Source organism: Mya arenaria, chromosome 11 (genome assembly GCF_026914265.1).
Source record: "Mya arenaria isolate MELC-2E11 chromosome 11, ASM2691426v1".
Taxonomy (NCBI): Eukaryota; Metazoa; Mollusca; class Bivalvia; order Myida; family Myidae; genus Mya; species Mya arenaria.
In genome coordinates this window covers 23,306,466-23,334,366 of record NC_069132.1, presented here as the reverse complement: position 1 = coordinate 23,334,366, position 27,901 = coordinate 23,306,466, and the positions used below count along the sequence as shown (strand labels likewise).

The window sequence follows — 27,901 nt, the reverse complement described above, 5'->3', positions numbered from 1 at the left end:
CGTGCATTAAGATTTAACATATTTAATACATTTGTTTAAATATACCAAAAGGATGAACAAATGTCGAAAAAATGGTATTTATGAAGGATACCGACTTTAATTTGAAAGAAATATGCAGAAAACACGGTATTGCTACCTTATGAGACTTTGCTACCTTATGAGACGATAGAAGATCGCAGTAAATCTTTTAGCATTCACCAATCATTTGATAGTTTTGCTTTTTCAGCTATTAAATACACGGTTACAATCATGATATCAATAATTAATATTTTCAATAAATGCATTGTTTAGTAAGGTGTTGAATGTTTATCACTCAAAATTTATGTTTGTTATACATGTGTATGTATTGACTTTGAATAAGAGTGTCACTTGAAGTCTTGTGGGCATAAGTATTTAACTATTTCACAACAACGTTCATCATTTAAAGCGAAATTAATTCTTCGGAAAGCAGAATGTGTTCGGTGTTTTCATTTCGCCGTCATCATCCGCACGAATTCTGAAAAAAAGATGAACAATAGATGGCTTACCACTCAAGGGACGTTACTCCATACAAACCATAAATATAATGTTCTTTCGCATCGCGCTGAACCTTGGATTAATGTAATATAGATGTAAACTTACACTGTTTAAACTAAATGACATACCAACATACTGGATCAAATAAGCACAGCTAAATCAACAAAGCAGGTAAAAAGTGGTTTACAAAAGTTCGCTTGTTAATACTGTCTTGTCGCAAAAAGAGAACCATTGGGGTCAAGAGGTGAAACTGCAACATATACCAAGTTTCGGTCAGATTGGCCCAACATGTTGCCTCTTTGGTGTAACGATTGTTTACCATTTGTCGACCTACTGACCCAGTTTTCACAAGAGTGGTCAACATTGTAGCCTTTTGAGTATAGACGAGCATTGCATTGCCTTTATCGAACAGTATATTATTGCCTAGAAATAAGTTAACATGCAACACAATTCAAACACAAGAATGATAAAATGATTTATATACAAACCAGAACAGAACAGACCGTGTATAGGATTTATACAATGACAAATCGATTTAATACATACAGTTATACATATATTCATGTCACTTGGTTAAACATATAACAAACTAATGACAGATTGAATGTATCCAATGGCCTTTTGTGTGACCATTATTTATAATAACTACTTTACTGCTTCATTTCATAAATATACTGTAAGTTATTATAACATTTTAGAAAAGTCATTTAATATGATCCATGGCAAGTTTTGAGTAGTTTAGATACACAATCTGGCCAAATGTTAATGAAACTTAGTCAGAATGCTTACGAAATGCTCGGACATTCGATCATAATGGCTGTAAGGCCGCTATGCCAAACCATGGTTATTATTTGTACACTGGAGACCGCATTTGGTGCAATATCAACAACAATTGTAAACCAAAAATTAACTCGGATTTTAGACTCAATAATAATTGGCCAAGTTCGATACTGGGTCATCTAATATGATAAACCGATTGTTTCACTGGGTCAAATCATAATTTACCTACATGAAGTTTGGGCGTGTTCGAGTTTTAAGGGATAAAAAACTAGGTCAGTAGGTCATCTATCTAATAAAGGAACTGTGTATGTTTAATAATAGTGACATATCTGTAGTTCATTTAGGTGATCCTTTGCAAATTTGGAGTAATTCTGTATCCTAGTAATTACATTGGTCGCAAGTATCCATGATATACGCGGATGAAACCCTTTCATAGCCCGATAAACACACACACACGTAACTGTTATAATACTTTGTCAGTAATAAGTCTTTAAGCAGTAATTACCCTCGTAGTTGATTTTGCCATCGCCGTCTCCGTCGGCTTGCTTCATCATGTCAGTGACCTCTGCGTCCGTCATTTCTCCCAGCTGCGTCATGATGCAACGTAGTTCCGCCTCACTTATGAAGCCGTCACCTAAAAAGTCATATATTAATAGTAGTTTTCATTGTGTTCATCAATGTCTTTATTTCAAGCGGTGTTAGCGTTCGTCTTGGCGTCGGCTTTTGTTGTTTCACCCAGCTGCGTCATGACGTAAGGTAACCCCGCTTTGAGACTGAGTAGCGAGAATGCTTGATAACTATATAAGTTTGTTTCCGCCATAATTTATCTTGCCGTCTAGGTTAGCCATTATTAGGTCTTTGATTCCCGTCGTCCGTCATTTCGACCAACTACGTCATTACGTAGTGTAATTCTACGTCGCTGATAAAATCTTCATCTGACGGAGAATACACGGTTTAAAAGAAGCGCTCGAGGCTCTCTGAAAAAACAAACACGATACAAATCGAGGTTTAAAGTTGGCGCCGGTGGGCTCCGCTGTGTGACGTCGTAATGATATTCGTCCACTTATTGCGTTAACATGTCTTTGACTCCGGCGTCCGGCATTTTACCCACCTTCGTCAAGTGGCCACACGTACTTAATTTGTTGCTCCATGCATGCTATATAACACATAAAAGGTACCAAAGTGGTAGGGGCATGTAATCCAGACTAGGGTTCACAAGACTAGCGGTCACCAGACTAGGGGTCACAAGACTAGCGGTCACCAGACTAGCGGTCACCAGACTAGGGGTCACCAGACAAGCGGTCACCAGACTAGGGGTCACCAGACTAGGGGTCACCAGACTAGCGGTAACCAGACTAGGGGTCACCAGACTAGCGGTCACCAGACTAGGGGTCACCAGACTATGAAATGACGGATGGATTACCTTAACAGTGGTTTTAAAAATAAGGGACATTGTTTACCTAAATGTTGTTCTTTGTTTTATTACCACCGGTAATAGATCATACATGGCCGTGATGAATTATTTTAACGTAATTGATAAAACAAGACTGTTCAAGATGAAATTCTATTTTGAAGAACTAAAATCATTATTTCGTAATGTAATACATGCAATCAATACGGAACAATTATCTCGTGATATTGTCTGGGAAAGACATGCTGGTAATTTGTTGAATCTTAGATAAGTTAAAGGAAGATGCGTGCAGAGCAGAACTAGATGAATACGTTATAAGAACAAATGGCATTCAACTAAATAGATGCTTTGAAGTGCAGGATTTTATCCTGGACAAGTACCATAATAAAACCAAGAGCTGTCGTAGGACAGTGCGCTCAACTTTACGCAGCTTTGTCTTAAAATAAATATGACGAAACCTGTTTTTCAATGATTGACAGAAGAACACTAGCCTTCGTTGTTAGATTTAGATATAACTGTTTTAGATATAACTGTTTTTTTCTACTTTTATTAACAGTGACCACGGAATTGACCATTTGGAAGTCCTCCATAAACACTTCCTTCAAACCAAGTTTCGTCACAATATGTTAACCCTAACTACAGTTATTCAGTACCAAACGGTTATCTATTTTTGGCAACAGTGACATTGACCTTCATCCTAGGGGCCCAAAACGCAATCCCATGAAAAGTCTCTCTCTATTTACCAATTTTGGTCACAATGTGACAACCCAAACTGAAGTTATTCAGTACTAAGCCTTTTCAATTTTTAGTAACAGTGACCTTGACACTAGGGGCCCCATACGCAATTCCATGAAAGGTATCCATAAACTTTCCCTATATACCAAGTTTGATCACACTATGTCAACCCTTACTAAAGTTATTCAGTACTAACGATTTCTATTTTTAGTAACAGTGACCTTGCCCTTGACAATTACTCTTGGAGCCACAAACACAGTCACATGAAATGTCTCAATAACCTCTTCCTATATACCAAGTTAGGTTGCAATATGAGAGCCCTAACTAAGTTACTCAGTACCAACCAATATCTATTTTTAGGACAGTGACCTTGACTCTGACCCTAGGGGCCCCATGACCTTCAAATTAACCAAGTTTGGTCATCATTTTAACCTATCTTAAATTATATATACCATATGTGAGTTTGACGACGTACTCATGTCGGTCTACTCTAGGCTGTTTCAATCTTATAACCAGATTTCAAAAGTGAAAAAGCCAACTTGCCCTAAAACGCCAACGTCGACGCTGTAGCAAGTAGTACAGCCTCCTTATTATTCGAAAAGTTGAGCTAAAATAATGAGTGTTATTGCCAGCAGAAAGTAAGCATGGGATAGTGTGTTTTAATTGTTTTGTTCTTTTTCATTTAATTATTTATGGTTTTCTTACCGTGTATCAAAAGCACATCGTTTTGGACTTACAGAGTGTGGTAGTCTGATAGGTCCTGCCTAAGATAATAGGAATGCTTTTAATAAGTATGATAAAAAACACCGTAAAAACTTCGAGGAAAAAAAGGTGAGACCAACAAAAAATTAACTCTGGTGTGGCACATTAGTGTTTTTGGTTTCGGTATTTTTTCCTTATGTTCGCCATAAAGTTTCGACACCAGTCAACAAAAGGAGAACAATAAAACAAAAAATAAGGTCAATGTGCCGCATCATTCCTAGACAACACCCCTCTTCCTCTCCCTCTCTCACACCAACCGGCAAATGTTTTTGGGAAGTTCAGTGACTCACCATCCCTGTCAAAGACCCGGAATGAGCGGCGGAGTTCCTCCTTCTCGTCTACCGTCTCCCAGCGGTGCCGCATCATCTCCGCGAATTCCTCGAACTCGATCGTCCCACTCCCTGTGCAAATATCATAACCTTTAAACACACGTATATAAAGTGACAGAATTGAAGTAACAAGGGTAAAGGGTAACATTGTGAATTTATTAAAAGAACGGCTGATTTGAAAGAAAGGAGAAAGACATTGAACACTTCGCAGATATCGTGACTTATATCACGGAATTTTTTCGGACACCCCTGTGAGCTGCTATGCCTTTTACAAGTTTTGAGAGAACCTTTTTCAGCTGTTCTATTCAAATATATGAGCACATAATATTTTCACCTTCAAAATAAACAAAAAAAACAACGATGATGTCCCTAACAACAATGTTGTTTCTAACAAAGTTTCAGATTGTTGGTCCTCTATGCTATATATGCATGCAATTAGTAACTGCACTCTCGAATTATTGAATTTATGTATTATTTCAAGCATGATAATAATTGTCCACAGCGGCGTTCAATAACTAGCGTGGGTATTTTGAAATATCATTGTAATTTATACGCAAGCTATGTTTTTTTTACTGTACGAACTGCTGTCTGGTTTACGTGTTATTTTGAAGGGCCGGCTTGTAAACTTGCTATTTTAAACGGCCGACTGATTAATCTGCTATTTGGAACGACCGACTGGTTAACCTGCTATTTGGAACGACCGACTGGTTAACCTGCTATTTGGAACGACCGACTGGTTAACCGGCTTTTGCCGACTGGTTAACCGGCTTTAGCCGACTGGTAAACCTGCTATTTGGAACGGCCGATTGGTTAACCTGCTATTTGAAACAGCCGACTGGTTTACGTGCTATTTTAAACGGCCGACTGGTTAATCTGCTATTTGGAACGACCGACTGATAAACCTGCTATTTGGAACGGCCGACTGGTTAACCTTCTATTTGGAACGGCCGGCTGGTTAACCTGCTATTTGGAACGGCCGACTGGTTAACCTGCTATTTGGAACGACCGACTGGTTAACCTGCTATTTGGAACGGCCGACTGGTTAAACAGCTATTTGGAAAAGCCGACTGGTTAACCTACTATTTGGAACGTTAAAGAATGAACGAGAGAAAGAAAACACTATCATATATGATACAAGCACAATATACAGACGAATTTTAAATAAACATATAAGTAGTCAGGCTAAGCAATGCGGGCGTGGTATGTTGTTCGTACCGTCGGCGTCCACCTGTTCATAGATGTCGTCGATTTCGTCCTCGGTCGGGTTTTGTCCAAGGCGCCTCATGGCCGTCCGCAGCTCATCACGTGACACACGTCCGTCCCCATCCGCGTCAAAAACTTGGAACGATTTCCGCAACTCTACAAATAAAACAACAGCAAAACCAGCATATATAAACATTAACTGTCTTTGTTTAGTTTATTTAAGGTAAACCATATCAATCATTAATGCAAAAAAAATCTACTGGTGAAGTTTCATTTTAAAGTTACAAATGTTCAGTTATATGTTTATCGTTTTTACCGAGGACAGTTTATATTGGTAGTATGCTATATAAGAAACAAATGAATAAAATTGCTATATAATCATAGTAAAACGTGTTTTATTACTTTCCTTTTATATATCATAACATAAATTGTAACATCTTTAATATGGTCTTATTAAAATGTAATACAGGCAAAAATAATATAATGGTTAATCATCATAAACATAAAGAAAAACTGCATAGAAACAAACTCGATGTACATAACTGAAATGCACTAACTGTATTTATCATCCTAATGATGGATGGCTTACTTTAAAACATATAGTTATCGTGATTGGGAACCTTAAATGTCGAATATACAGAATGACGTATTTCGGCTCCCAAAAGGCCCAGTATCCGAACAATACGTCATCTTGTATTTACAATATGCACATTATCTACATTAGCAGGTTCGGGGAGGGGGGAATTCGGACCCCCCCCCCCCAAAAAAAAAAAAAAAAAATAAATAAAAAAAAAATAAAAAAATATATAAATAAATAAATAAATAAATAAATAAATAAATAAATAAATAAATAAATAAATAAATAAATAAATAAATAATAAATAAATAAATAAATGATAAAATAAATAAATCGTCCAAGTTTACTTTTTATTTCGATATAGGAGAAAAATGTAATAAAATACACACAAAAAATGCACCCCTCCCGCAAACACATATTTACCAAATAAACTTCGGTTCTGAGGGAGGGGCGCAAGTCAGAAAGTAACGCCCTTTAAGTAACGCCCCCTTCTAGATTCAAATCCTGAATTCGCTCCTGATTTATAGAAATAAAAATGTGCCCCTACCTTCCACTTGAGACTCTGTCAAACCCTTTAGGCTGGTCTTACTCTGCAATAAAGAGCAATGACACGGGTTTTTTTTTATTCGGTATTCTCTAAACATCTTCAACGAGGTTCTAGAATGCGCATAATTTTTCATATGTCTACTAACAGATGTTAATACGATTGCCGATTAATTAAAAAAAAATCAAGACATATAAACAACATTTCACTTTACATGTTACATAAATCCACAAATTGCCTTCTTGAAATCGAGTTAATGAAAACATTAGAAAAAATACTTACCATTTTTGAGAAATTCACAAGATTCGTTCGTCCTGAAACATGAATTCCCAGTATGCCTGTTCGTTACAGCCCTTGGAAAGCAACTCAATTTTCTGTTAATTACTTTGAACAATAATTGAATAAGCACTGCATTACTTTGACAATGTTCCTGGCGAGTATGGAAAATAAAAATACGATGGCATTTAAAACTTCGGTCGATTGAATAATTTCCGCTCAATTCCTTGGAGCTTGATATTTTAATGGTTTCAATCAACTGGTTTAGATCATTCAAGGGTGTTCCTTTTTAAACCTAATACTAATTGATAAATTATTTTGACTTGTACTAATCCTAATCTTTTAATTGAGATTAGTCATTATAATAAACGGCTAAATGTTGTGATCTTGCTTCTCGCGCTATGCCCGTCTGTCGGGCTCGCTCTCCGACGACGCTGCCACGCTCGCTGAGGAGTGACAAAACTTGGATATATTTTCTCTCAGGATGGATTTATCTACCTGGTTTACCTAGCTTGCTACTGGACCCAAGCACTGTGACTTGTAACCGACACCAATCATCATCGTATCGGGGTGAAACTCGAATGAAACCCGCACTGTACAGTCTAACGTGTATTGCGAGTAATTGCTTTCTTAACCTTTTTAAGTGGAATGAGAGACAGTATTTCTCAAGTTTTCCAATTTTATTTCATGTATTGGACGCAGCTAGATGTTGGCGCTGGCAAATTGGCGGCAGTCAGCCGTTATTGATTTAAATCTGGAAAAGCGATAGATAAAACCAGTGGCTGACCCATTAAGTAGGTAGTTTACGCAATAAATTGTAGACCACTAAAAGGTTAAAGATTGTTAGAAAGTACTGATACAAATTAAAAGCTTATCGACTGTGTCACGTTAAACTATTTATTTTTGTTAGTTAACACTAATACACTATAAGGGCCTTCCACAGTGCAAAGGTCGTTTGAAGGACCGAAGCAAAACAACATGTTCAAACATTTATTTTTTTATTTAGTTTTGAGGTTCAATATTTAGCAAGCTTAATACATATATCCGTTGCAACATATGTAACTGTAATTAGGAGTAAAGCAAAAACTAAAGATTTTTATCAGATTTGCAATCAAAAGGCATTTGCATTTTTCCGGAGTTGTCTTTATGCAAAAGGAATATGTGTTTGTGTAAAAATAGTCAGTACTTCACAATGCCTTAAAGCTTTGTGGTGATTGCAGCTATTTTAAGAAATGTATTTGCATGTTTGTAACCAAGACATGGATGTAATCCATTATTTTTTATTGCATATCTTCCTTATAAATTTGAAAAAAATGCTCCAGGTTTCAAGTTTTAAGTTTTATTTGTATCAAGGCATATAATACGCATGTGCTATAACGACAGAGAAACAGTTTAAACACCAGTACAATGTACACAAAAATTGACATTATGGCACACTAAAGACAATATAAGAAATTTAATATGCAAACTCAAGATATTCAAGGAGAATGACATTTACTTCAATTTGGACATGATGATCTTAGAAAATAAACCTAATTATAGAAGTTTGTTTTTACTGTTGCTATTTTTTATCCCAAAACTCTCAACTCCTTATCTTCCAAAGACAAGTCGTGAAGGATGTATGTTTTTTTTCTTCCAAAATTAATTATTCATCAAAACTAAATAAAACATTTTGAAACGTTTAATTGTTTACTTTCCAGACCTGCGTTTGCACAGTAGAAGGCCCTTTACCATTTCATACATAAGAAATGTCCGTGATTTTCCCTCAACGTAAAAAAACACACAGACATACAACGTTTTTAGTAGCCGTGAAAGTTCTTTACATTCGTAAAAGTCATCAAATTTCTTGCATTTTTTTTTAATCGGAACATTCAATATTATGTGTAAAACATCATAAATTGCCTTCTTGAAATCGAAGTAGTTGGAACATCGGAAAGAAATCACCTGCCATTGTTGGAAGATTCACAAGATTCGTTCGTCCTGAAACATGAACCTCCCTTGGAGGGCAAGTCACATGAACGGAATTTTATAGAATTATCTTTATTTTTCAAAGGTTTCATCTTCTGCAATGGACAAGTTTCACCCACACGCTGGAAGAATATGGATGGGGTAAACTACTCTGCCCTATGTATTTATTTCCATATAATGTACATAATTATGCATTTCTTTAAAAAAGGCGAAAAAATTCATATAAAATATCGCAACTAGAAAGAGTTACTGTTGTTGCGTTTCATAAAACCGACAATTAAATGCAGGTGTTATTACCAAATTCCCATTGTCCGGTCAGACCACTATAAATACAAAATACACCAATTGAAAATGCATACACTGTTGTGCCCCAGCTTGGGTACAGGTTTCATTTCCTTACCATCGGTGACACTAACTGTAAACACCATTGAAACAGTCAACATTTTATTTAATATATAAAGGCTCTTCAAAATTTAACACATGGGTTCCATGGACACGGCAGTAACTTGGTAACTTTTCTGCACTCAACGAAAATCGTAACGCCACGTCATTAAAAGTTAAGCGAGCGCGAAAGATGTAAACATTTGAAATCTCGTTAGTGAAGGAAGTTATCATAATCATGCTTGAAACAAAATAGCCATATGTTTAAGTTTATGTCCAAATAGTTAATGTTAAAAGCGTTTTCTAAAAAAACGTTTGCATAATTATATGTATTAAACGAATTTCGTAACGTTTTTCTAAAATAACGTTAATATTCTAAAAGCTTTCATTTTCAGAAAAAGTATGTACACAAATTCAAAAATCAAAATTTGCGTGTGTACTCCACGACGACTAGCAAAGCTATCCACGATTAATAAGCCCTCAAGGTTTTATGTACACATTGGTCGACCTGTCCATGTAAAAAAAAACGGGTCGACCTCCCGTGGAGTCTACCGTGATGGTGATGGCGTCACAAGGTCGACCCAAATACTCAAGATAATCACAGACAATATTCCCTTTCGTAATAAGTGTATAACAATCATAACTGCAGAACGCTTTGTACAGAAATTGAAAATAGGTAAGATTTAAGTTTACAAATAAAAAAGAATTACAGGGAGGCCTATTCAAAAATCGGGACACATCAATGATCATTACCCCCTCGACAGAAAGCTATGCTCCTCCTGGCTTATCCTACAAAAGGTATTGGTGTACTACCCTAAACGCATGAAGGATTATGTCAATTAAATGTTATAATACTATTTTACAATTAAAATATCAATTAACGCAATTGATGACTAGATATTAAAAATAAATCAAAGCTTAACCTGAGATAAGTAAAATGTCCATATATCAATTCATCCCTTTTTAATCACATATCAGTATAAATGTTGTCAAATTTTATCAACTGTAAATGAAAATAGAATGTCGCTAGAAACGTACTGTACAGGCAACAGCCTTGTGGTCTGTTAATCCAGGAAATGCACCATTTTTAGAACTCCACATATGAGACACTATTTAAATCCGTGGGATATATCACGTATAATCCTATGTTCTACACTATAAATCCAGGGAAAAGCATATATATTTTTTATGGTTTTAAAACAGGTTTAATCCGAAATTGCACTTGGCTAAGATGTAGATTAAACCATGTGAATACCGATAAATCAAATCCATTGTTAGACTCATCGTTTAATGAAAAAATTTCCATGGTTAATACCCGTTCGCTTTGACGGGACGGCTCCTCTTGGTTATGTCCCTGTCCCGGACATCACGACCCCTCCTTTTAACTTCGTCAAGGATATGGGAACAAGCATTGGCCGTTGTTGCCGTGTTCTTGGCGATCTCCTCCACTGCCTCCTTCATGGCGCGCAACGTGGCAGCTATATCGGTTGCTGTGTATGAGTTGTGGGGGCAAAGCTGTAACACTGTCCACGTCGTTCCCAGTAAATAGGGTATCACCTCTGTTGTAGGCTGAAGCCCAAACCTAATCAAACATCGGTGTCGATGGTCCGGTTGGCTTTTGTAGCCTCGGCGTTGGGGCGGCTGGACTCACTGGGGAATTGCAGGGGTTGTTGTCGGCTTGCGTTCGTGGCGTACTGGGCGGCAGCGGTGTGTCAAGCGGCCGGCTGGCTAAGTCCCACGCTTGCTGTAACATTTCTGAGGTGTCGACTTTCGGCTGCGCTAGATTCACTATCGGTGTCGCTGTCAGCAAGGAAGACACCGCCGGTAATGGCTTGACACTCGCCAAAGAAGTCGCCGGAAGGAGCCCCTGGGGAACCGTCGACTGACCCTGTAAATCGAAGGTTTGGCCTGTCATTGGGGTATTCTCAACACGCTCAATGACATTATTTAGGTCTACTGGGTTGGCTGACCTAACCAAAACCCCTCCCAGGACTACACTTCCGCCGATCCGTGCGACAGCGGCCAGGTGTTGGGGCCACTTATAGAGGTGGGACGCGAGGCCCTCTGTATCTGCTGACCGGATCCCACAAAGGCGGCAGTAGAACGGTACATGTTCCTCGGCAACGTGGTGTCAAACGACAGCGTCTGTCTTTCTTGCCACAAACTCGGCACCTGTATGGCAAACTTCCGTTTTGCATATGAGGCTGCATTCCGAAATGTAGTGACGGCATTTATAATGTTAATGAATTGGCGTGGACATACACATGCTCTGCCTTCACCACATGTTTAAGTTAAAGTTAATTTTGGCGCGATATATGGCTCGCCCAAACAAAGTTTCGGTAAAATTTTTCGGTAAAAGTTAACTTCGCACACATCTGTATTCAATATATTTATTTTTTTGTATTAAGGTTTATTCGCAATGAGCATGTTAATTTACACTTTCTTCATGACTGGGGCAAAACATACACGATTAATCAAAATACAGTTAACAAACAATGTGTATACACATTTGCCTTATAGCACAGTTTTAAAGTCCCACTTAATTAAAAAAAATGCTTAAATTTAAACATACATTTATTCACAATTATAATCACTAATGTGTATTTCTGCCCGACATTGACGGGCGACTACGTGCGCGAAATATCCACGCGCGGAAGTTTGATCCTCGGTTTTGCTTAAGCTTGTCGTGATGCACTAGCCTCGTCACAGCTGGCGTCCAGGATGAAGTCTTTGCAAACCTCTGTTAGCTCTACAAGCGGCCTGGCGACCGTTGCAATATCACGGACAAAACACCGATAATAAGACACGGTTGAAACGAATTGATTTACCTGCTTTGGGTTATGTGGCTCGGGCTAGCCGTGGACCTTGCTTACATAATTCGGGTCCGGTCGCACACCATCACTTAAGGAAGGCAACTTCGGGTATCAACAAGTATGACTTTTAGAGCTACGGTTTCAGACCTGCTCTTTTAACTCTCTCGATCACTTCCGTAAGTCGGCTCATATGGTCGACGAATGTTTTACCGAAAACAATGATGTCGTCGATGTAAACCAAGCACGTGACCCACTGTAACCTGTGAAGAGCTAGCTCCATCATCCGCTGGGACGTCCCAGAAGCATTGCTCAAACCGAAAGGCATCCTTGTCGTCTCGTAGTGACCCAACTTACAGGCAGATGTATGTTTTGGAATGTCCTCTTCTCGGAGAGGAATCTGAAAGTACCCACTAGTTAGGTCCTGGCTGCGGAAGAGAGTCGAAGCAGCCACAACATCCAGACAGTCTTGCACTCTAGGCAATGGGAAGCCATCCGGTTTTACTAGCTCGTTAACCCTGCGATTGTCCACCGTAGGCCTAAATGCACCGGATTTCTTTCGCATTAAAAGAATTGGGTACGCCCACGGAGACGTGTTCTTCCTAATAACGCCCTTTTGAAGAAGGTCGCCAAAAGCCGTCTGCGTACGCCGTTAGAACTCTCTGAAGACGCTGCTTTATTGGAGCTGCGTCGCCCGTGTCGATGCGGTGTTCAGTCTGGTGAATATGGCCTAAATCCAAGTCGTCGCGTGAGAACGTGAATAAAAACTTAACAATAATATCATAAACATCTTCCTTTCCATAATCATTTTTTCGTGCCGTAGACCGCTCTAATAGTGTCTGCTGCGCCTTGTCCGCCTCAGGTTGAGCTTCAGGCTTGTACATTTTGGTCGTTCGCTTGCCTGATTCGAGGGAGTCCGCCGAATAGCACCATCTACTTCCGGTGTAGTCACGGCATTGCAATCCTCAGTCGTTGTTCTAGTTAGGTAGCGGTTTTGGTCGTTTCTGGCACTATTCTGAATTTGACCGCTTGAAACACAGCTTCATCGATGCTTGTGGGCTCCTTGTGGAACTCCACGGCAAATTGCTCAACTAAACGACGTATGACTGCGTGGTCTCTATCAACCGAAAATGGTTCGTCGTCTCAGCAACTAAAGCATTATAGTCAGTATACACATGAGGGGAGCTTAGTGAACACAAACTTACTCTTTAGTAGATTAACAAGTTGTCAATACTGTCGTCTAGCGTCCAACCATATCGAACCGCAATCGCCTCGACCTTCGATATCCACACCATCCAATTCTCCTTGCCGGTCATCGTTCCCAAGACCATACCCTGGTTCGGAGCGATCGTACTATTGCTTTGCACTACACTGTTGTCGCCACGGGAATGCCATACCTCTGTCATTGTATGAATTGTTAACGTCGTCGTAGAACCCTAGATCACGCCTACGGCCGTGCGACTCTCCGACGCGCGGGTCCCCGTCAGTATATTCCCCTCATGCCGTTGTTGCATGTGGATGCACACACGTCGCCGAGGATCGCTCTTTGCGTTAACGCTGAGCTCTCTCAAGGCTCCTGAGTTCACTGATTACGTTATCATTTCGGTCATGCCCACGCCCTCGTCGGCTAGAGAAGGTCCTCCGTTATTGCCGGACAAACCCTCTATTTTGTTGGTAGCGCCGACTTCGTCTGCGGCCTCGTCACGAGTCGTTACCGTCCGAAAGGTTACCTCCTCGTCTGTTTCGTTGCCGCTCATGTTCTTTAACTAATCATATTATGTAAACACTTATCAGTTTAATCCAATATTGAGAACTATGTTAAACCGAATGAATGCACTATATTAATATATAAGCACTGGGTTATAAGGTTCGTATCACGTAACTGGCAACGTGTATGCCAATCGAACCGCCGCCACCAAAACTGTTGTGCCTCAGCTTGGGCATAGGTTTCTCCTAACCGTCGGTAACACTTATTGACTTGCACCATAGAAACAGTTAACATGTTATTAAGTCCAATATATATATTGTATAATATAAATATAAATATATATATATATATATAGGTACTTCAATATTCAACACATGGGTTCTATGAACACAGCAGTAACTTAGCAACTCATCTGCACTTAACGAAATTAACTGATCAAAAAGAAATAATATCGCATTTCATATTACAGTCTATTACTTTTGAAACAATAGCATTTAGGACTGAAGGATCATATTTGACGTCCAAGCTATGAAATGAACATATGCACGTGTGGATAATATAATGAAAAAGGCAAACACAATACAGTAAAACCAGGTTGGCTCGAACTCCTAGGGACCGGCAAAAATACCTCGAACCTTTGAAAACATCCAGCCAAGCGGTAATGCTTACATTTAGAAATCGGTACTTATCATCCATTTCGAGCCAACGAGGAGTTCGAGCCAAGCGAGTTCGAGCCAACGGGGTTCGACTGTTAATGGAATATTTCGATTAATTATTACTCGGATATAAAACGTAAACAAAGAGATACAGTACAATGAATATTAACTTGTTTTGATTGATATGCGGAGGCGAATTGACGGAGCTGGAGGTGAACTGTATAAAATCTGCTTAAAATTGAAAACATTTATTTCTGAAGAGTTTCTAGTGATAGCTTACGGTAGCCCAAGATAAACCACGTGACCTCTGGCTGCTTATCATTGAATAAGCCACACATTTGATTTGTACGGTTCAACCCGCAAAAATTCATTTCTATCCGCAGATCAGTAAACTATTTAATGACAGCATACATTTATGTATATTTTTTATATATAATATATAGAAATAGTCAAACAATATATATATATATATATATATATATATATATATAAAGATATATATGTATAGCATGTTAAAAATCGAACGTCAAAGCAATAACCTTAAAATAGACAACCCTAAAAAAGCTCTGCCAAAAATATATAAGAAGTCCAAAGACTCAGTTGAGATTGTGTAGTGGAAATCACGATGGATCGGCAGTCCAGCGATCCGGATTTAATCTGATCTTTTTTCATTGCCAGTTTCTTTTCCAGATGCACTTATTATTTCTACCAATGAGTGGGTACCGTGATAGTATGTCATTCCATCAAATCTAGTGTTAATTATGCAAGTTTCAGTCGAGGTCATTTCTTTAATAACGACAGTGCGGAAACCAGTATTACATGTAAAAAGTGTTCCGCCGTTGTTCTAGTTAGACTTTTGGTTAATACAGTAAAAGTGTCTGATATATACTAGACAACATTTACAACCTAACACAGACTTCAATAAATAGTATCTGTACAATCGAAACACTTCATGTGTTACAATATTAGCCGTAGCTTAAATACTCAATAAATCACTGTATAAACGCCACAAATTGAATCATTCATTTATTGTATGTTGTTAATTTCGTGTTCTTTGATACTGGCCCAATAGTCACACAAATATGCAGAACAATGATGAAAAAATCACACTAAGACACTTCCATATTACGACAAAGATCGCCAAAGATCTTCATTGGATCGGGCCCCTGTGTTCTAGCTCTCTCTGCTTCGGTACAACGATGAAACGGGCTGCGGTATCCCTGCTGTATGTCCAAGCTCTGACTGCATCGGTCTGTCTGCGTCGGTACGATAATTAACAAAATCTAACATTATAAATCAGTTCTATACGCTCCAGATCATAATTCCGTCATCATGCATCCCCATGTCGCTACCTCCGAAGCACGTAGACGGGGTCACCGAGGCGGATGTGGCCGGGTTTCAATACAACCGTGTGAATGCCCATGCATGGCTTTGGACCGTACGGGGGCATACATCGGTACCTGGGGTAAAGTATGGCATATTCTATAAAACTCTTTCATAGATAGATGTTCAATCTGTAATAATCATGTGCAATAATGTTTTGAGAAATATTTCCATAACGGGCATGTTACATTTTTATAAACAAAAACCATTGCGAGTAGACAAATGTCCATGGATAATGACCTGAATTACGTAACTGAAGAAAGACGTCATATGCAAAACGTGTTTTGTAACTATAAGTTGAAAACATTTTATTTCCAAAACATATTAATGAGGACAAAATCAGAATATTCCTTACTTTTTCAGTTCCGTGAGAGGTTGATCATCTTTGTACTTTTCTGCAGTCTCGTGGTGTATAGTTGTTATCAAACACCTGGAGCATGCAATATATCACAAAGAGGTCAAAATAAATCCATTGCCGGCTGTCATAATTTTATGTATATATACAACATATCGAAATGTAAGCCATGCATAGAACTATACATGAAATCAGTTTTTAAGTTATGATAACGACGACCGTGATTATACAAATGACCAAACCCTGGCTACGACGCCAAGGTTATGGCATTGACTAAACTTTGAATACGACGTCAATGTTATGACTTTGACCAAATCCTCGACTACGACGCCAATGGCATGACATTGACCAAACCTCAACTACGACGCCAAGGTTATGGCATTGACTAAACCCTGACTACAACGCAATAGTTAAAGCATTGACCAAACCTCGACCATAACGCCAATCTTATGGCATTGACAAAACCTCGAAAACGACGCCAAGGTTATGACATTGACTAAACCTCGACTTCGACGCCAAGGTTATGGCATTAATCAGACCTCGACTACGACGCCAAGGTAATGGCATTGGCCAAACCTCGACAACGACGCCAAGGTTATAGCATTAATCAAACCTCGACAACGACGCCAAGGTTATGGCATTAATCAAACCTCGACTACGACGCCAAGGTAATGGCATTGACTAAACATCGACTACGACGCCAAGGTTATGGCATTAGCCAAACCTCAACTACGACGTCAAGGTAATGTCATTGACCTAACCTCGACACCGACGCCAATGTTATGGCATTAATCAAAGCTCGACAACGACGCCAAGGTAATGACATTGGCCAAACCTCGACTACGACGCCAAGGTTATGACATTGACTTAACATCGACTACGACGCCAAGGTAATGTCATTGGCCAAACCTCGACTACGACGCCAAGGTATTGGCATTGGCCAAACCTCGACTACGACGCCAAGGTAATGGCATTGACCAAACCTCGACTACGACGCCAAGGTTATGGCATCGGCCAAACCTCGACTACGACGCCAAGGTAATTGCATCGGCCAAACCTAGCTGGACTGCGACGTCACGGTAATGGCATCGGCCAAACATCGTCTACGACGTCAAGGTAATGGCATCGGCCAAACCAAGACTACGACGCACAGGTAATGGCATCGGCCAAACCCCGACTACGACGCGAAGGTAATGACATTGACCAAACCTCGACTACGACGCCAAGGTTATGGCATCGACCAAATCTCGACTACGACGCCAAGGTAATGGCCTTGACCAAGCCTCGACTACGACGCCAAAGTTATTGCATTGACCAAGCCTCGACTACGACGCCAAGGTTATTGCATTGACCAAGCCTCAACTACGACGCCAAGGTTATGGCATTGGCGAAACCTCGACATCGACGCCAAGGTAATGGCATCGGCCAAATCTCGACTATGACGCCATGGTTATGGTATTGACCAAATCTCGACTACGACGCCAAGGTTATGGTATTGACCAAATCTCGGCTACGACGCCAAGGTAATGGCATTGACCAAACCTCGGCTACGACGCCAAGGTTATGGTATTGACCAAATCTCGACTACGACGCTAAGGTTATGGTATTGACCAAATCTCGGCTACGACGCCAAGGTAATGGCATTGACCAAACCTTGGCTACGACGCCAAGGTTATGGTATTGACCAAATATCGACTACGACGCCAAGGTAATGGCATCGGCCAAACCTCGACTACGACGCCAAGGTTATTGCATCGGCCAAACCTACCTGGACTACGACGCCAAGGTAATGGCATCGACCAAACCTCGACTACGACGCCAAGGTAATGGCCTTGACCAAACCTCGACTACGACGCCAAGATTTAAGCATTGACCAAACCGCGGCTACGACGCCAAGGTTAAAGCACTGACCAAACCTCGACTACGACACCAAGGTTATTGCATTGACCAAGCCTCGACTACGACGCCAAGGTAATGGCATTGACCAAACCTCGACTACGACGCCAAGGTTATGACATCGGCCAAACCTCGACTACGACGCCAAGGTAATTGCATCGGCCAAACCTACCTGGACTGCGACGTCACGGTAATGGCATCGGCCAAACATCGTCTACGACGCCAAGGTAATGGCATCGGCCAAACCAAGACTACGACGCACAGGTAATGGCATCGCCCAAACCCCGACTACGACGCGAAGGTAATGACATTGACCAAACCTCGACTACGACGCCAAGGTTATGGCATCGACCAAATCTCGACTACGACGCCAAGGTAATGGCCTTGACCAAGCCTCGACTACGACGCCAAAGTTATTGCATTGACCAAGCCTCGACTACGACACCAAGGTTATTGCATTGACCAAGCCTCGACTACGACGCCAAGGTTATGGCATTGGCGAAACCTCGACATCGACGCCAAGGTAATGGCATCGGCCAAATCTCGACTACGACGCCAAGGTTATGGTATTGACCAAATCTCGACTACGACGCCAAGGTTATGGTATTGACCAAATCTCGGCTACGACACCAAGGTAATGGCATTGACCAAACCTCGGCTACGACGCCAAGGTTATGGTATTGACTAAATCTCGACTACGACGCCAAGGTAATTGCATCGGCCAAACCTCGACTACGACGCCAAGGTTATTGCATCGGCCAAACCTACCTGGACTACGACGCCAAGGTAATGGCATCGACCAAACCTCGACTACGACGCCAAGGTAATGGCATTGACCAAATCTCAACTACGACGCCAAGGTAATGGCCTTGACCAAACCTCGACTACGACGCCAAGATTTAAGCATTGACCAAACCGCGGCTACGACGCCAAGGTTAAAGCACTGACCAAACCTCGACTACGACACCAAGGTTATTGCATTGACCAAGCCTCGACTACGCCGCCAAGGTTAAAGCATTGACCAAGCCTCGACTACGACGCCAAGGTTATTGCATTGACCAAGCCTCGACCAAGACGCCAAGGTTATGGCATTGGCGAAACCTCGACTACGACGCCAAGGTTATTGCATTGACCAAGCCTCGACCAAGACGCCAAGGTTATGGCATTGACTAAACCTCGAATACGACGCCAAGGTTAGGGCATTGACCAATCCTCGACTACGACGCCAAAGTTATGGCATTGACCAATCCTCGACTACGACGCCAAGGTTAGGGCATTGACTAAACCTCAAATACGACGCCAAGGTTAGGGCATTGACCAATCCTCGACTACGACGCCAAGGTTAGGGCATTGACCAATCCTCGACTACGACGCCAAGGTTAAGGCATTGACTAAACCTCGAATACGACGCCAAGGTTAGGGCATTGACCAATCCTCGACTACGACGCCAAGGTTTTGGCATTGATATAAGTAAAACCTCAATTAAATCTGCACTCTTACAGATTGATCGTTTTGACAACTTTTTTTTTTTGTCTTGGAGTGAGCCAAATTTTCCCAAAAAGTGTCTGAAAACCGTCGATATTAAATTTCTGATAAAACAGATCGCAGTTTTTAATATTTACGCTAAAAAAATGATGTTTTATGGCTTAAAGCGTTACTAAAGCTTTAGGAAAAAATAAATTTTCGGCAGTTTTCCAAACACTTCAGATCTGCTCTATTGTGTGTTATCCTATATGACTGCTTTTAAAACACTTGTGCTAAAATCACCTGATTATAAGGCAAAAAAAGAGAAAAAGTTGTCTAATTGGTCAATCTGTGAGACTGCAGCCGCGTAAATGTAATTTCAATGTTGGAAAACTCTTTATTCATTGTTATGGTTAACTCATTTGACTTTAATGATCAAAACAAAACGAACATATGATTTGTGTACAGTTGTAAAAATGTGTTAGTCTTTGTAAAAAGTTAAAAGAAAAACGCCAAATATAATAAAATACGTGTTAATTAAATCAAGTTTAGAGAGCAGACACTGTAAATCAAGGGTCACACTTGCAAGACTGATGTGACTTGGCCAAACCAAGACATTCCGCCCATACACATTCTGGCCAAATTTGGTCACAGTGAAGATTGGAAAAGGATTCTAAAAATATTGATCTGACCGAGTTAAGGTAATTTCTATAATTAAAGGGCGATAACGCTCGAGTGTCTAAAGCAATATGTATGATTATCATACTTGTTTGTGATATTATGAAAATACATTTTGGCTAAATTTGGTTATGATTGGATAATGGCTTCTAAAGTTATTGAGTGGACAACATAATGGACGACGCCTGTCCGCACCCCCTCCCCCAACCCGCCGCTTGTAAAACTATAAACGGGCGTATAAAAAAACCCTCGAAGTATCGCTAATATTTTTCATCAATTATATGCTTTTTTAACATTAAAGACAAATGAGTTAAAAATAAGTATGCATTGAAATACAAAAATAACAACATGGTTGGAATTAGCGCACTCGCTTCTCTCCTAGGGTTCGATTACCGGCCTGGGCGCATGTGAGTTCGGTTTGTGGTCACCAGGCGGACAAGTGGGTTTCCTCTGGGAACTTCGGTTTATCCCACAACACAAGACCACACTTTCGCATAAAATCGTGCCAACAACAGGTATTAACATGATGTTGCAATAACTTGTTGCTGGTGGTGTGACTTTTAAGCCGGAAACAAATTGTGTGTATGTACCTTGTACACTTGTCAACGTATCTTACGGCCGCTGATTCGCCGAAGTGTACTTCCTTCCAGTTGTCCTGCAAAATTGAAGGGCTTGAATTTAATGGAATCTAAACTCCTATATTATGAGGTATTTCTTCAATCCAGAGCAAGTAAACACGGACATGGAAAGGAACGCATATGAGCATTATTTAACACGCCTGTTTTCCAATCCAGTCGGACACATTCTACTAAAAAAAATCCAAATTTGTTCGGTACGTACATGTTTATATATTTTTACGTATTTCATCAACATATATGTTTAAACCTAGAATTATCACTGGATGTGAATAATAACCCCACTACAGCACCCTCTTGTAATGAGAGGTAACCTATGGAGTGGTGTATGCTCCTTAAATGCCCTTTGCCCGGCATCAATTAAGCTAATGGCCATTCTAAATAGAAACAAGGACTAAACATCTGTGAAATAATGCATGACATTTTCTATTTATCTTTTTAAACTCATACCGCAGATTTAAATCAAGTTGACTGACCAAAAAAATATGTTTCTTTTGTACATTTGAATGCTCCAAACAAAAAATAAATATCAAAATAAAGAAAGAGCGATAACTTAAAATACTGCACCCAGAGTTAAGGTTCATGTGCACTACACTTCTCAGTTAGATTTATCTGTATATGAAGTTTAAAATTAATAACTCAAATCCTCCGAACAAAAATACGTATGAAAATGAAAAAAATGGCAACAACTCAAGCAATACCGCAGCCAGAGTTATAGTTCATGTACACTGAAATTCTCCTCAATGACATATAGCTGTAAATGAAGTTTAAAGTGACACTCTTATTCAAAATATAAACATACACATGTATAACAAACATCGAATTTGACTGATAAACCTTTAACTACTTATTAAATAATGTATTTATAGAAAATATTAAATACTGATAACAAGATTGTAACCGTGTATTTAATAGCAGAAGGCGCAAAAATATTAAATGATTGGTGAATGCTAAAAGATTTACTGTGGTCTACTATAGTCTCATATAAAGGTAGAAATTCCGTGTTCTATGCTCATTTCTTTCAAATTAAACTTGGTATCCTTCATAAGAACCATTGTTTCCGACATGAATTCATCCTTTTTGGAATATTAAAACAATATTAGTAATTGTGGTAAATCTTATCTGGAAGTAAGAGTGCACCTTTAAAGTAAATACCTCAAAGACTCTTCAAGTTGCTGCGCGGTGAAATATGTATAAACAAGGGTAATAACTCTTAAAAATACTATACACATTTATTATTTTTGCATAGCAATCTACATTTATACAGTTGTATGAAGTGTTAAGGCAATACTTTAAAAATATAATAATTATGGAGTAATGGAGAAGAGTAGACGTGTCCCCATATCTAAGGACGGAGGGAATGTCGGACGGAGGGAATCTCGGACGGACGGGACAAGGTTATTCCTATATGTGGATAATAAGGGCTTAGTCGTACTATCAATAAAGGAGAAAACGAGTTATAAAATACCCAATGATGCACCATTTCGAATTAGAAAATGTTAAAATGTTCTTAGGAGAGTACCCTCCCCCACCCCTGTATCACTTGAACAAACAAATTTCGGTTCTGAGCGAGGGGCGCAAATCAAAAGGTTACGGCCCTAAGTTAAACCACCTCTTACGACGGTAAATGCCTGAATATGCCCCTGCATCCCGCCGCTAGACCGACAACTTCACGTACATTTATAGCTTTTCATCCAAATTGAAAAAAATGGAAGTAAAATTATTGTATTCATTAAATATCATTTAGCCATAGGTCATATTTCAATTTTACCAGCCTAGATTCAGTTATGAAACACATAGCTTATAAAATGTATACCTGGTCCCCTATTTAACATTTCGGTTCATTTCAAATTTGCAAATATATGAATGATCCCCCTCACCCCATATTCCTTCGGTTTTTATTTCAAATTCAGGGTTTTGGGTATGATAAAAAAATCAATACGCAACTGCGTATTTGCGTACAGTCAGCGACGCGCCTGTTTAAAAACATTGTCCATGTCACAGCGCTAACGATCAGTACGCACTCAATGACAAATTTTGCGCAAAACCGGATGAAACTACATTAAACCACTATAAAAAGCTGACGTTGTGGTAGGGCAATGACTAAATAAAGGATGAATCCATGCTTGTTATCAGCCATATAAATAGTTGATAGCATTGCCCAAGGTTTTCTAAACTGCGAACTAAGAACGGACTCATTGACAATTTTGGGATAGACCACGTTAACCATTTTGAATACAAAGTTTTCCTTCTATAACTTAAATACACACTTTATCCAAGACTTCACTACAATTGCAATACACTTCGCAAGGCACAGCTAAAATCTATTTGTAGATGAACTTAGTTGAAAGTCAGGCTAGCTGTGTCCATTTATTTTTAAAAAGATTGCTGGAAAATCAACTATGAAAGGTGAAGAACAGCAAGGCTTTCCATATGCATGAGCATTTCCTAAAGCCTTTGAAACAAACATGTAGTAACACCGGCCGAAACTCAACAGGAGAAACAATTCTGGTTGCGGTATTATGAGTTTTGTTGATTCTTTCTTATGATTGAACTAATTAAAGTTGGTGTTTATTGTAATCGCCGATTTCAAAATCTCCTAGTTTACCCCATGGCATGGATGGATCGAGGATTTGACGAGGGGGCGAAACTTTTGTGGCGTATTTTTTTTACTTGAGCCCCTCCGTCAGAACCTTAATTCATTTGGTTTAAAGTGTTGGTAGTGGTTGGGGTCACTCCCCCTTGAACATTTAAACAATTTCTAGTTCGAAATGGTGCACTATGGGTATTTAATGACTTTAGTTCTCCTTTATTGAAATAATAAGTAAACTTGTACGATTTTTCTGGAGGGGAGCGGGGGGGGGGGACACGAGCCGGGTGCGCCCTGCCCTCTTGACCCGCTAGTGCACACACCATTGCATAATATATTACTCACTTCATCGAAAGGACGGCTACCATCCACTATGACATTAGGCCGGAAGGGGATGGCGGACATTTGCTCCGGAAGGCGGTCGTTCAACTCATCAAGCGATGACTCCGTCATTATCATGCAATGTCCGAAATCCTGAAAAGCTACCTGAAAGAAAACGTTTTTTTCTGAATATGAAGGAAAGTCCTACTGCAAAAATTGACTGCATCGCCTTATTTTTAATGTCAGCGTGGCAAATGGTTGACATAATGAAGTAAATAACATATTGTTTATTAACAAAGATACATCATACCGGTGAAACAAACCAAACATGTCTTACATTTAACCACAGACAAGTTGGTTCAACGATTATGAAGAACAATAAATTTCAAATCTCCCACCTCGTCCGTGTCTGCGATCTGTGTAGGCCAGGCTTTCTGGACCTTGCATGACAGGCGGCGCTGAAGACCTGGGGCGGCGTGGTGCAGCCGCAACCCATCCATCCTCAGCACAGCGCTCACCCAGGCCGCCGCCTTGTCTCCCAGATCAAGCGCCGGAAGAGGCGTCTCCTTCACCCTTAGACGACAGATGATAACAACTAAAAATAATTGTCGTCTCTAGTAGTACTAATATAATGCAAGAAAAAATGTCAGTTTCCAGATCATACAGGTAATATCGAACCCTTTGCTGCGGACAAATCTTGTTTGTTGAGCTTTTTTCTGCATCTTATTTTTTAAAGATGGTTACAAAATAGTTATCGGTTGGTTCTTAACGTCTGCAATAATGAAATAAATTACTTATAAGGGTTATTTAATTGATTCATTTAAACATACACATTATGTTTACGCTTTTAAGATTTCAAACAGATCAATCAATGATCGATACGTGTCATACCACGGCAACCTACGTTACGTTTGAGACTCGTTTTGGATCCACTTCCGGTTGGAGCGATAGCCTGAGCGTGTCCATACCCTGAGCATCCAGGCACAGGAAGTCCGCCTCAAGGCTTGTATTGATCAGGGTGAGCCGGGCGCTTTGCTTCATCGTCATCATGTCACCATTCCTCGTCACCAACCAGTGTCTGCAAAGTCAAAGGAATTAAAGGATTCGATATGTTTTATTAAAGCATCATGTTACAATTCTATTCATGTCATCAAACAAGGCTAGCCGGTGTACTATCTGATATACTTATAAGAAATCTTTCTTAAATTTGTAATTATATCGAGTAATTACATGTCTGAACAGGGCGTGTTTTTCAATAAACAGTCTAGATGCTTGTCTTTTGGTTACTTTCAACTGTAATAAGCAGCCGAAAAAAAATGTGGCTCTGCATCATCCTGGTGTTTACGGTCAACCTGGCAGCTCTCGCGCAGACATCTAGTGGTATTATATGTCTGAAGGTCAAGTGCACATACCGCTTCCCGGTGACAGCCATTATCCGGTCGATCCAACGAGGAAGCTCTCGACCAGACGTCAGTGGGAATATATACGACTTTAAGTCAAGTGCACATACCTGGAGACATGGCCAATATCCGGTCATTTCAACCTGGAAGCTCCCGCGCTGACTTCAACGGGAATATAATATCATGCGACTGTCTCTTAGTCAAGCGCACATACCTGTCACCCGCAACCAGGTGACATGATGAATATCCGGTCAGTTCAACCTGGCAGCTTCCGCGCTGACCACAGCTGGAATATATGCGACTAATTGGAAAACAAGTGCACATAGATTGCCCTCCCCCTGCTAGTAGCATTAACCATATTGATATCGTCATTTCAAAATGTTGCACCCTTCAGATACGTCCCCATTAACGTCAGTTCCATTAAACCGCCCCTGTGATCAGTTCAACCTGGCAGCTCGCCGCGCAGTCGAAAATATATACGACCGACGACAGATCTGTTAGTCACGTGCACATACCTGTCCCCCGCTACCTGGTGACATGGCGAGTATCCGGTTATTTCAATCTGGTAGCTATCGCGCAGACTACATGGGGATCATAAACGACTGTCTGTTAAGTCAAGTACACATACCTGTCCCCCGCTACATGTTGCCACGGCCAATATACCTCACTTCCGGCTGGCATTACCAATATCCGGTCAGTCCAACAAGGGAGCTCCCGCCCATGTTACAGCGGGAATATATACGACTGCCTGTTGTTCAAGTGCACAAACCTGTCACCCGCTACATGGTGACATGATCAGTATCCGGTCAGTTCAACTTGGCAGCTCAGCGCTGACTTAGGCGGGAATATATACGACTGTTTTTAAGTCAACCGAGCGGCAGTATATACGAGTGTCTGTTAGTCAAATGCACATACCTGTCCCCAGCTCCCCGGTACACGATGCCATATTCAGTGAGCTCCACCTCATGGGTCTCGCCCGGCAGCTCACGCGCAGATTTCAGCGGGAAAACGTACAGACGTGAAACGTGACCAACCAATTCCTTCCTCTTCCGAGACGAAATAATGCCAAGGCCAAGAAACTTCACCACAGAACCAACCAGCAAGGCTACAAGGGTTTCGTTATTTAATGGCATCGACATTATTGTCATGGTTGTTACTATCCGGTGATGTGACGTTATATTCTATTTGCTGAGGAGCATAAACAAATACGATGATCACAAACCGTTACACACGTTGCTCGGTTGAGTAGTTTAACAACGTTGAGTGTAAACACGTGTGTATTTATAAACAAATACAGGTGTCTAAATTTATGTCCAATTAAATATTCAACAATAAAACCCATCTAATGCCCCTGAATATTAATAAAATCAGCGGCACGTTTAGTTAGTAGATTTTCTGTACTAGATTTTACATGCACGTAGATTTATTTATTAATATATATCCAACACAGTTAACATTCTTGTTTGTACAAGATTGTTCTTCGTGATGCAAGTAGGTTCGACACAGATTTTAACCCCTGTCATGCTATGTAAACCATAAACATGTACAATCATGCAGCTTGTCAATACACCGAGTAAAAAGCTAGTTAGTTAATTAACCATTAATAGTACTGTGTACACAAATATCATGGTACATTTCAATTTCAATATAATTAGAGTAATACTTAAAGTAGTTCGTATTCGATTTATTTTTGCCCGTAAAGGCGAACAATATAGGTATTAATGCAATTATTTTTTATTGTATTTTTTTAAAATTTAAATGCATTTTCATATTTAACTAATTTGACTTTAATGATAAAAACAAAAATTCGCACTCGATTGAGGTGCAGATAACAAAATAGCGATATTTGGATATTATTAGAGAATTTGTGGCTACGTAGCCATTAAAAAAAACATTTATAAAGGTAAAAAAAATAATCAGTCAATAATGCATATGCTTTTTCTGGGTGTTAAATCATTTAAGTCAAACCAGTAAAACATGAAAATGCATTAAAAGTAGAAAAAAATGCACCAACCTATACATATATGTGCTGTGCCTTTAACAGATTAAATATGGTGGGTTACAATTTAATAATCACACAAGAATATGCCACCTGATAGCGTCTGCGATCTAAGCCGATGTAGGAAGTTCAAAGAGCTATATTTGCTCACATTTTAAACAAGATAAAGAGCCGCTCAGACTGTCATAAATCTGCTTTTATTGCTGCAAGATATCAACACTGTTTTGTGACTTCAGTCGACAAGTTCTGTGCTAATAATGTAGAAATAACATCGATGTGCAGTGCCACTAGAACCGTGTGTATTAAGTCCTATGTAAATATATTGAACAGTTTTAGAGTCATGGCCAAGTTCAGGTTTTTGCACAGCTACGCCACCACAGCTGCAGACACCAAGTCTGTAGAGCCAAACAAACTGTGAAGTCTAGCCAGTATTAAAAAATCATCTGTAGTTATTTCCTCATTTAAATCACTTTTCTCATTTCAGTATCTCACTGTTTATATTTTGATAAAAACAGTTCAGATTT

At 39.8% G+C, this 27,901-nt stretch overlaps 3 protein-coding genes across 3 annotated transcripts; all 3 read right to left on the bottom strand.

Annotated features, from left to right (window-relative positions):
* Positions 1 to 103: 103 nt before the first annotated feature.
* On the bottom strand, positions 104 to 7,280 carry LOC128208072 (calmodulin-beta-like). Its single transcript, XM_052911397.1, has 6 exons — positions 7,140 to 7,280; positions 6,861 to 6,903; positions 5,749 to 5,892; positions 4,495 to 4,605; positions 1,802 to 1,930; positions 104 to 496 (listed from the first exon to the last, which is right to left on the bottom strand). The coding sequence occupies exons 1-6, from the start codon at positions 7,140 to 7,142 to the stop codon at positions 468 to 470; spliced, it is 459 nt and encodes a 152-aa protein (XP_052767357.1). The 5' UTR covers positions 7,143 to 7,280; the 3' UTR covers positions 104 to 467.
* A 3,510-nt stretch (positions 7,281 to 10,790) lies between these two features.
* Positions 10,791 to 12,857, bottom strand: LOC128208425 (uncharacterized). Its single transcript, XM_052911985.1, has 3 exons — positions 12,443 to 12,857; positions 11,222 to 11,370; positions 10,791 to 11,051 (listed from the first exon to the last, which is right to left on the bottom strand). The coding sequence occupies exons 1-3, from the start codon at positions 12,855 to 12,857 to the stop codon at positions 10,791 to 10,793; spliced, it is 825 nt and encodes a 274-aa protein (XP_052767945.1).
* A 2,595-nt stretch (positions 12,858 to 15,452) lies between these two features.
* LOC128208958 (mitochondrial amidoxime-reducing component 1-like) lies at positions 15,453 to 26,874 on the bottom strand. The gene is made up of 7 exons (XM_052912709.1): positions 26,294 to 26,874; positions 24,883 to 25,056; positions 24,377 to 24,551; positions 24,003 to 24,143; positions 21,023 to 21,087; positions 16,395 to 16,469; positions 15,453 to 16,116 (listed from the first exon to the last, which is right to left on the bottom strand). Exons 1-7 carry the CDS (start codon positions 26,524 to 26,526, stop codon positions 16,005 to 16,007), a joined length of 975 nt encoding a protein of 324 aa, XP_052768669.1. The 5' UTR covers positions 26,527 to 26,874; the 3' UTR covers positions 15,453 to 16,004.
* Positions 26,875 to 27,901: the final 1,027 nt, after the last annotated feature.

Bases quoted from the DNA above. Each gene is read 5' to 3' on its own strand.
- LOC128208072 (XM_052911397.1), bottom strand. The intron at 5,893-6,860 runs GTAGGGGCACAT...TTTTATTTGTAG, and splicing joins GACAGAGTCTCAAGTGGAAG to AGTTGCGGAAATCGTTCCAA. The intron at 4,606-5,748 runs GTACGAACAACA...ATATTTGCACAG, and splicing joins TGAACAGGTGGACGCCGACG to GGAGTGGGACGATCGAGTTC.
- LOC128208425 (XM_052911985.1), bottom strand. From the start codon at position 12,857: ATGCGAAAGAAATCCGGTGCATTTAGGCCTACGGTGGACAATCGCAGG. The intron at 11,371-12,442 runs GTCTGAAACCGT...TTCGATTTACAG, and splicing joins CGAGAGAGTTAAAAGAGCAG to GGTCAGTCGACGGTTCCCCA. The intron at 11,052-11,221 runs GTGGGACTTAGC...TTTGGGCTTCAG, and splicing joins TCAGAAATGTTACAGCAAGC to CCTACAACAGAGGTGATACC.
- LOC128208958 (XM_052912709.1), bottom strand. From the start codon at position 26,526: ATGACAATAATGTCGATGCCATTAAATAACGAAACCCTTGTAGCCTTG. The intron at 24,552-24,882 runs GTAGGTTGCCGT...CTGTCGTCTAAG, and splicing joins AAACGAGTCTCAAACGTAAC to GGTGAAGGAGACGCCTCTTC. The intron at 24,144-24,376 runs GTGGGAGATTTG...GTTTTCTTTCAG, and splicing joins AGATCGCAGACACGGACGAG to GTAGCTTTTCAGGATTTCGG.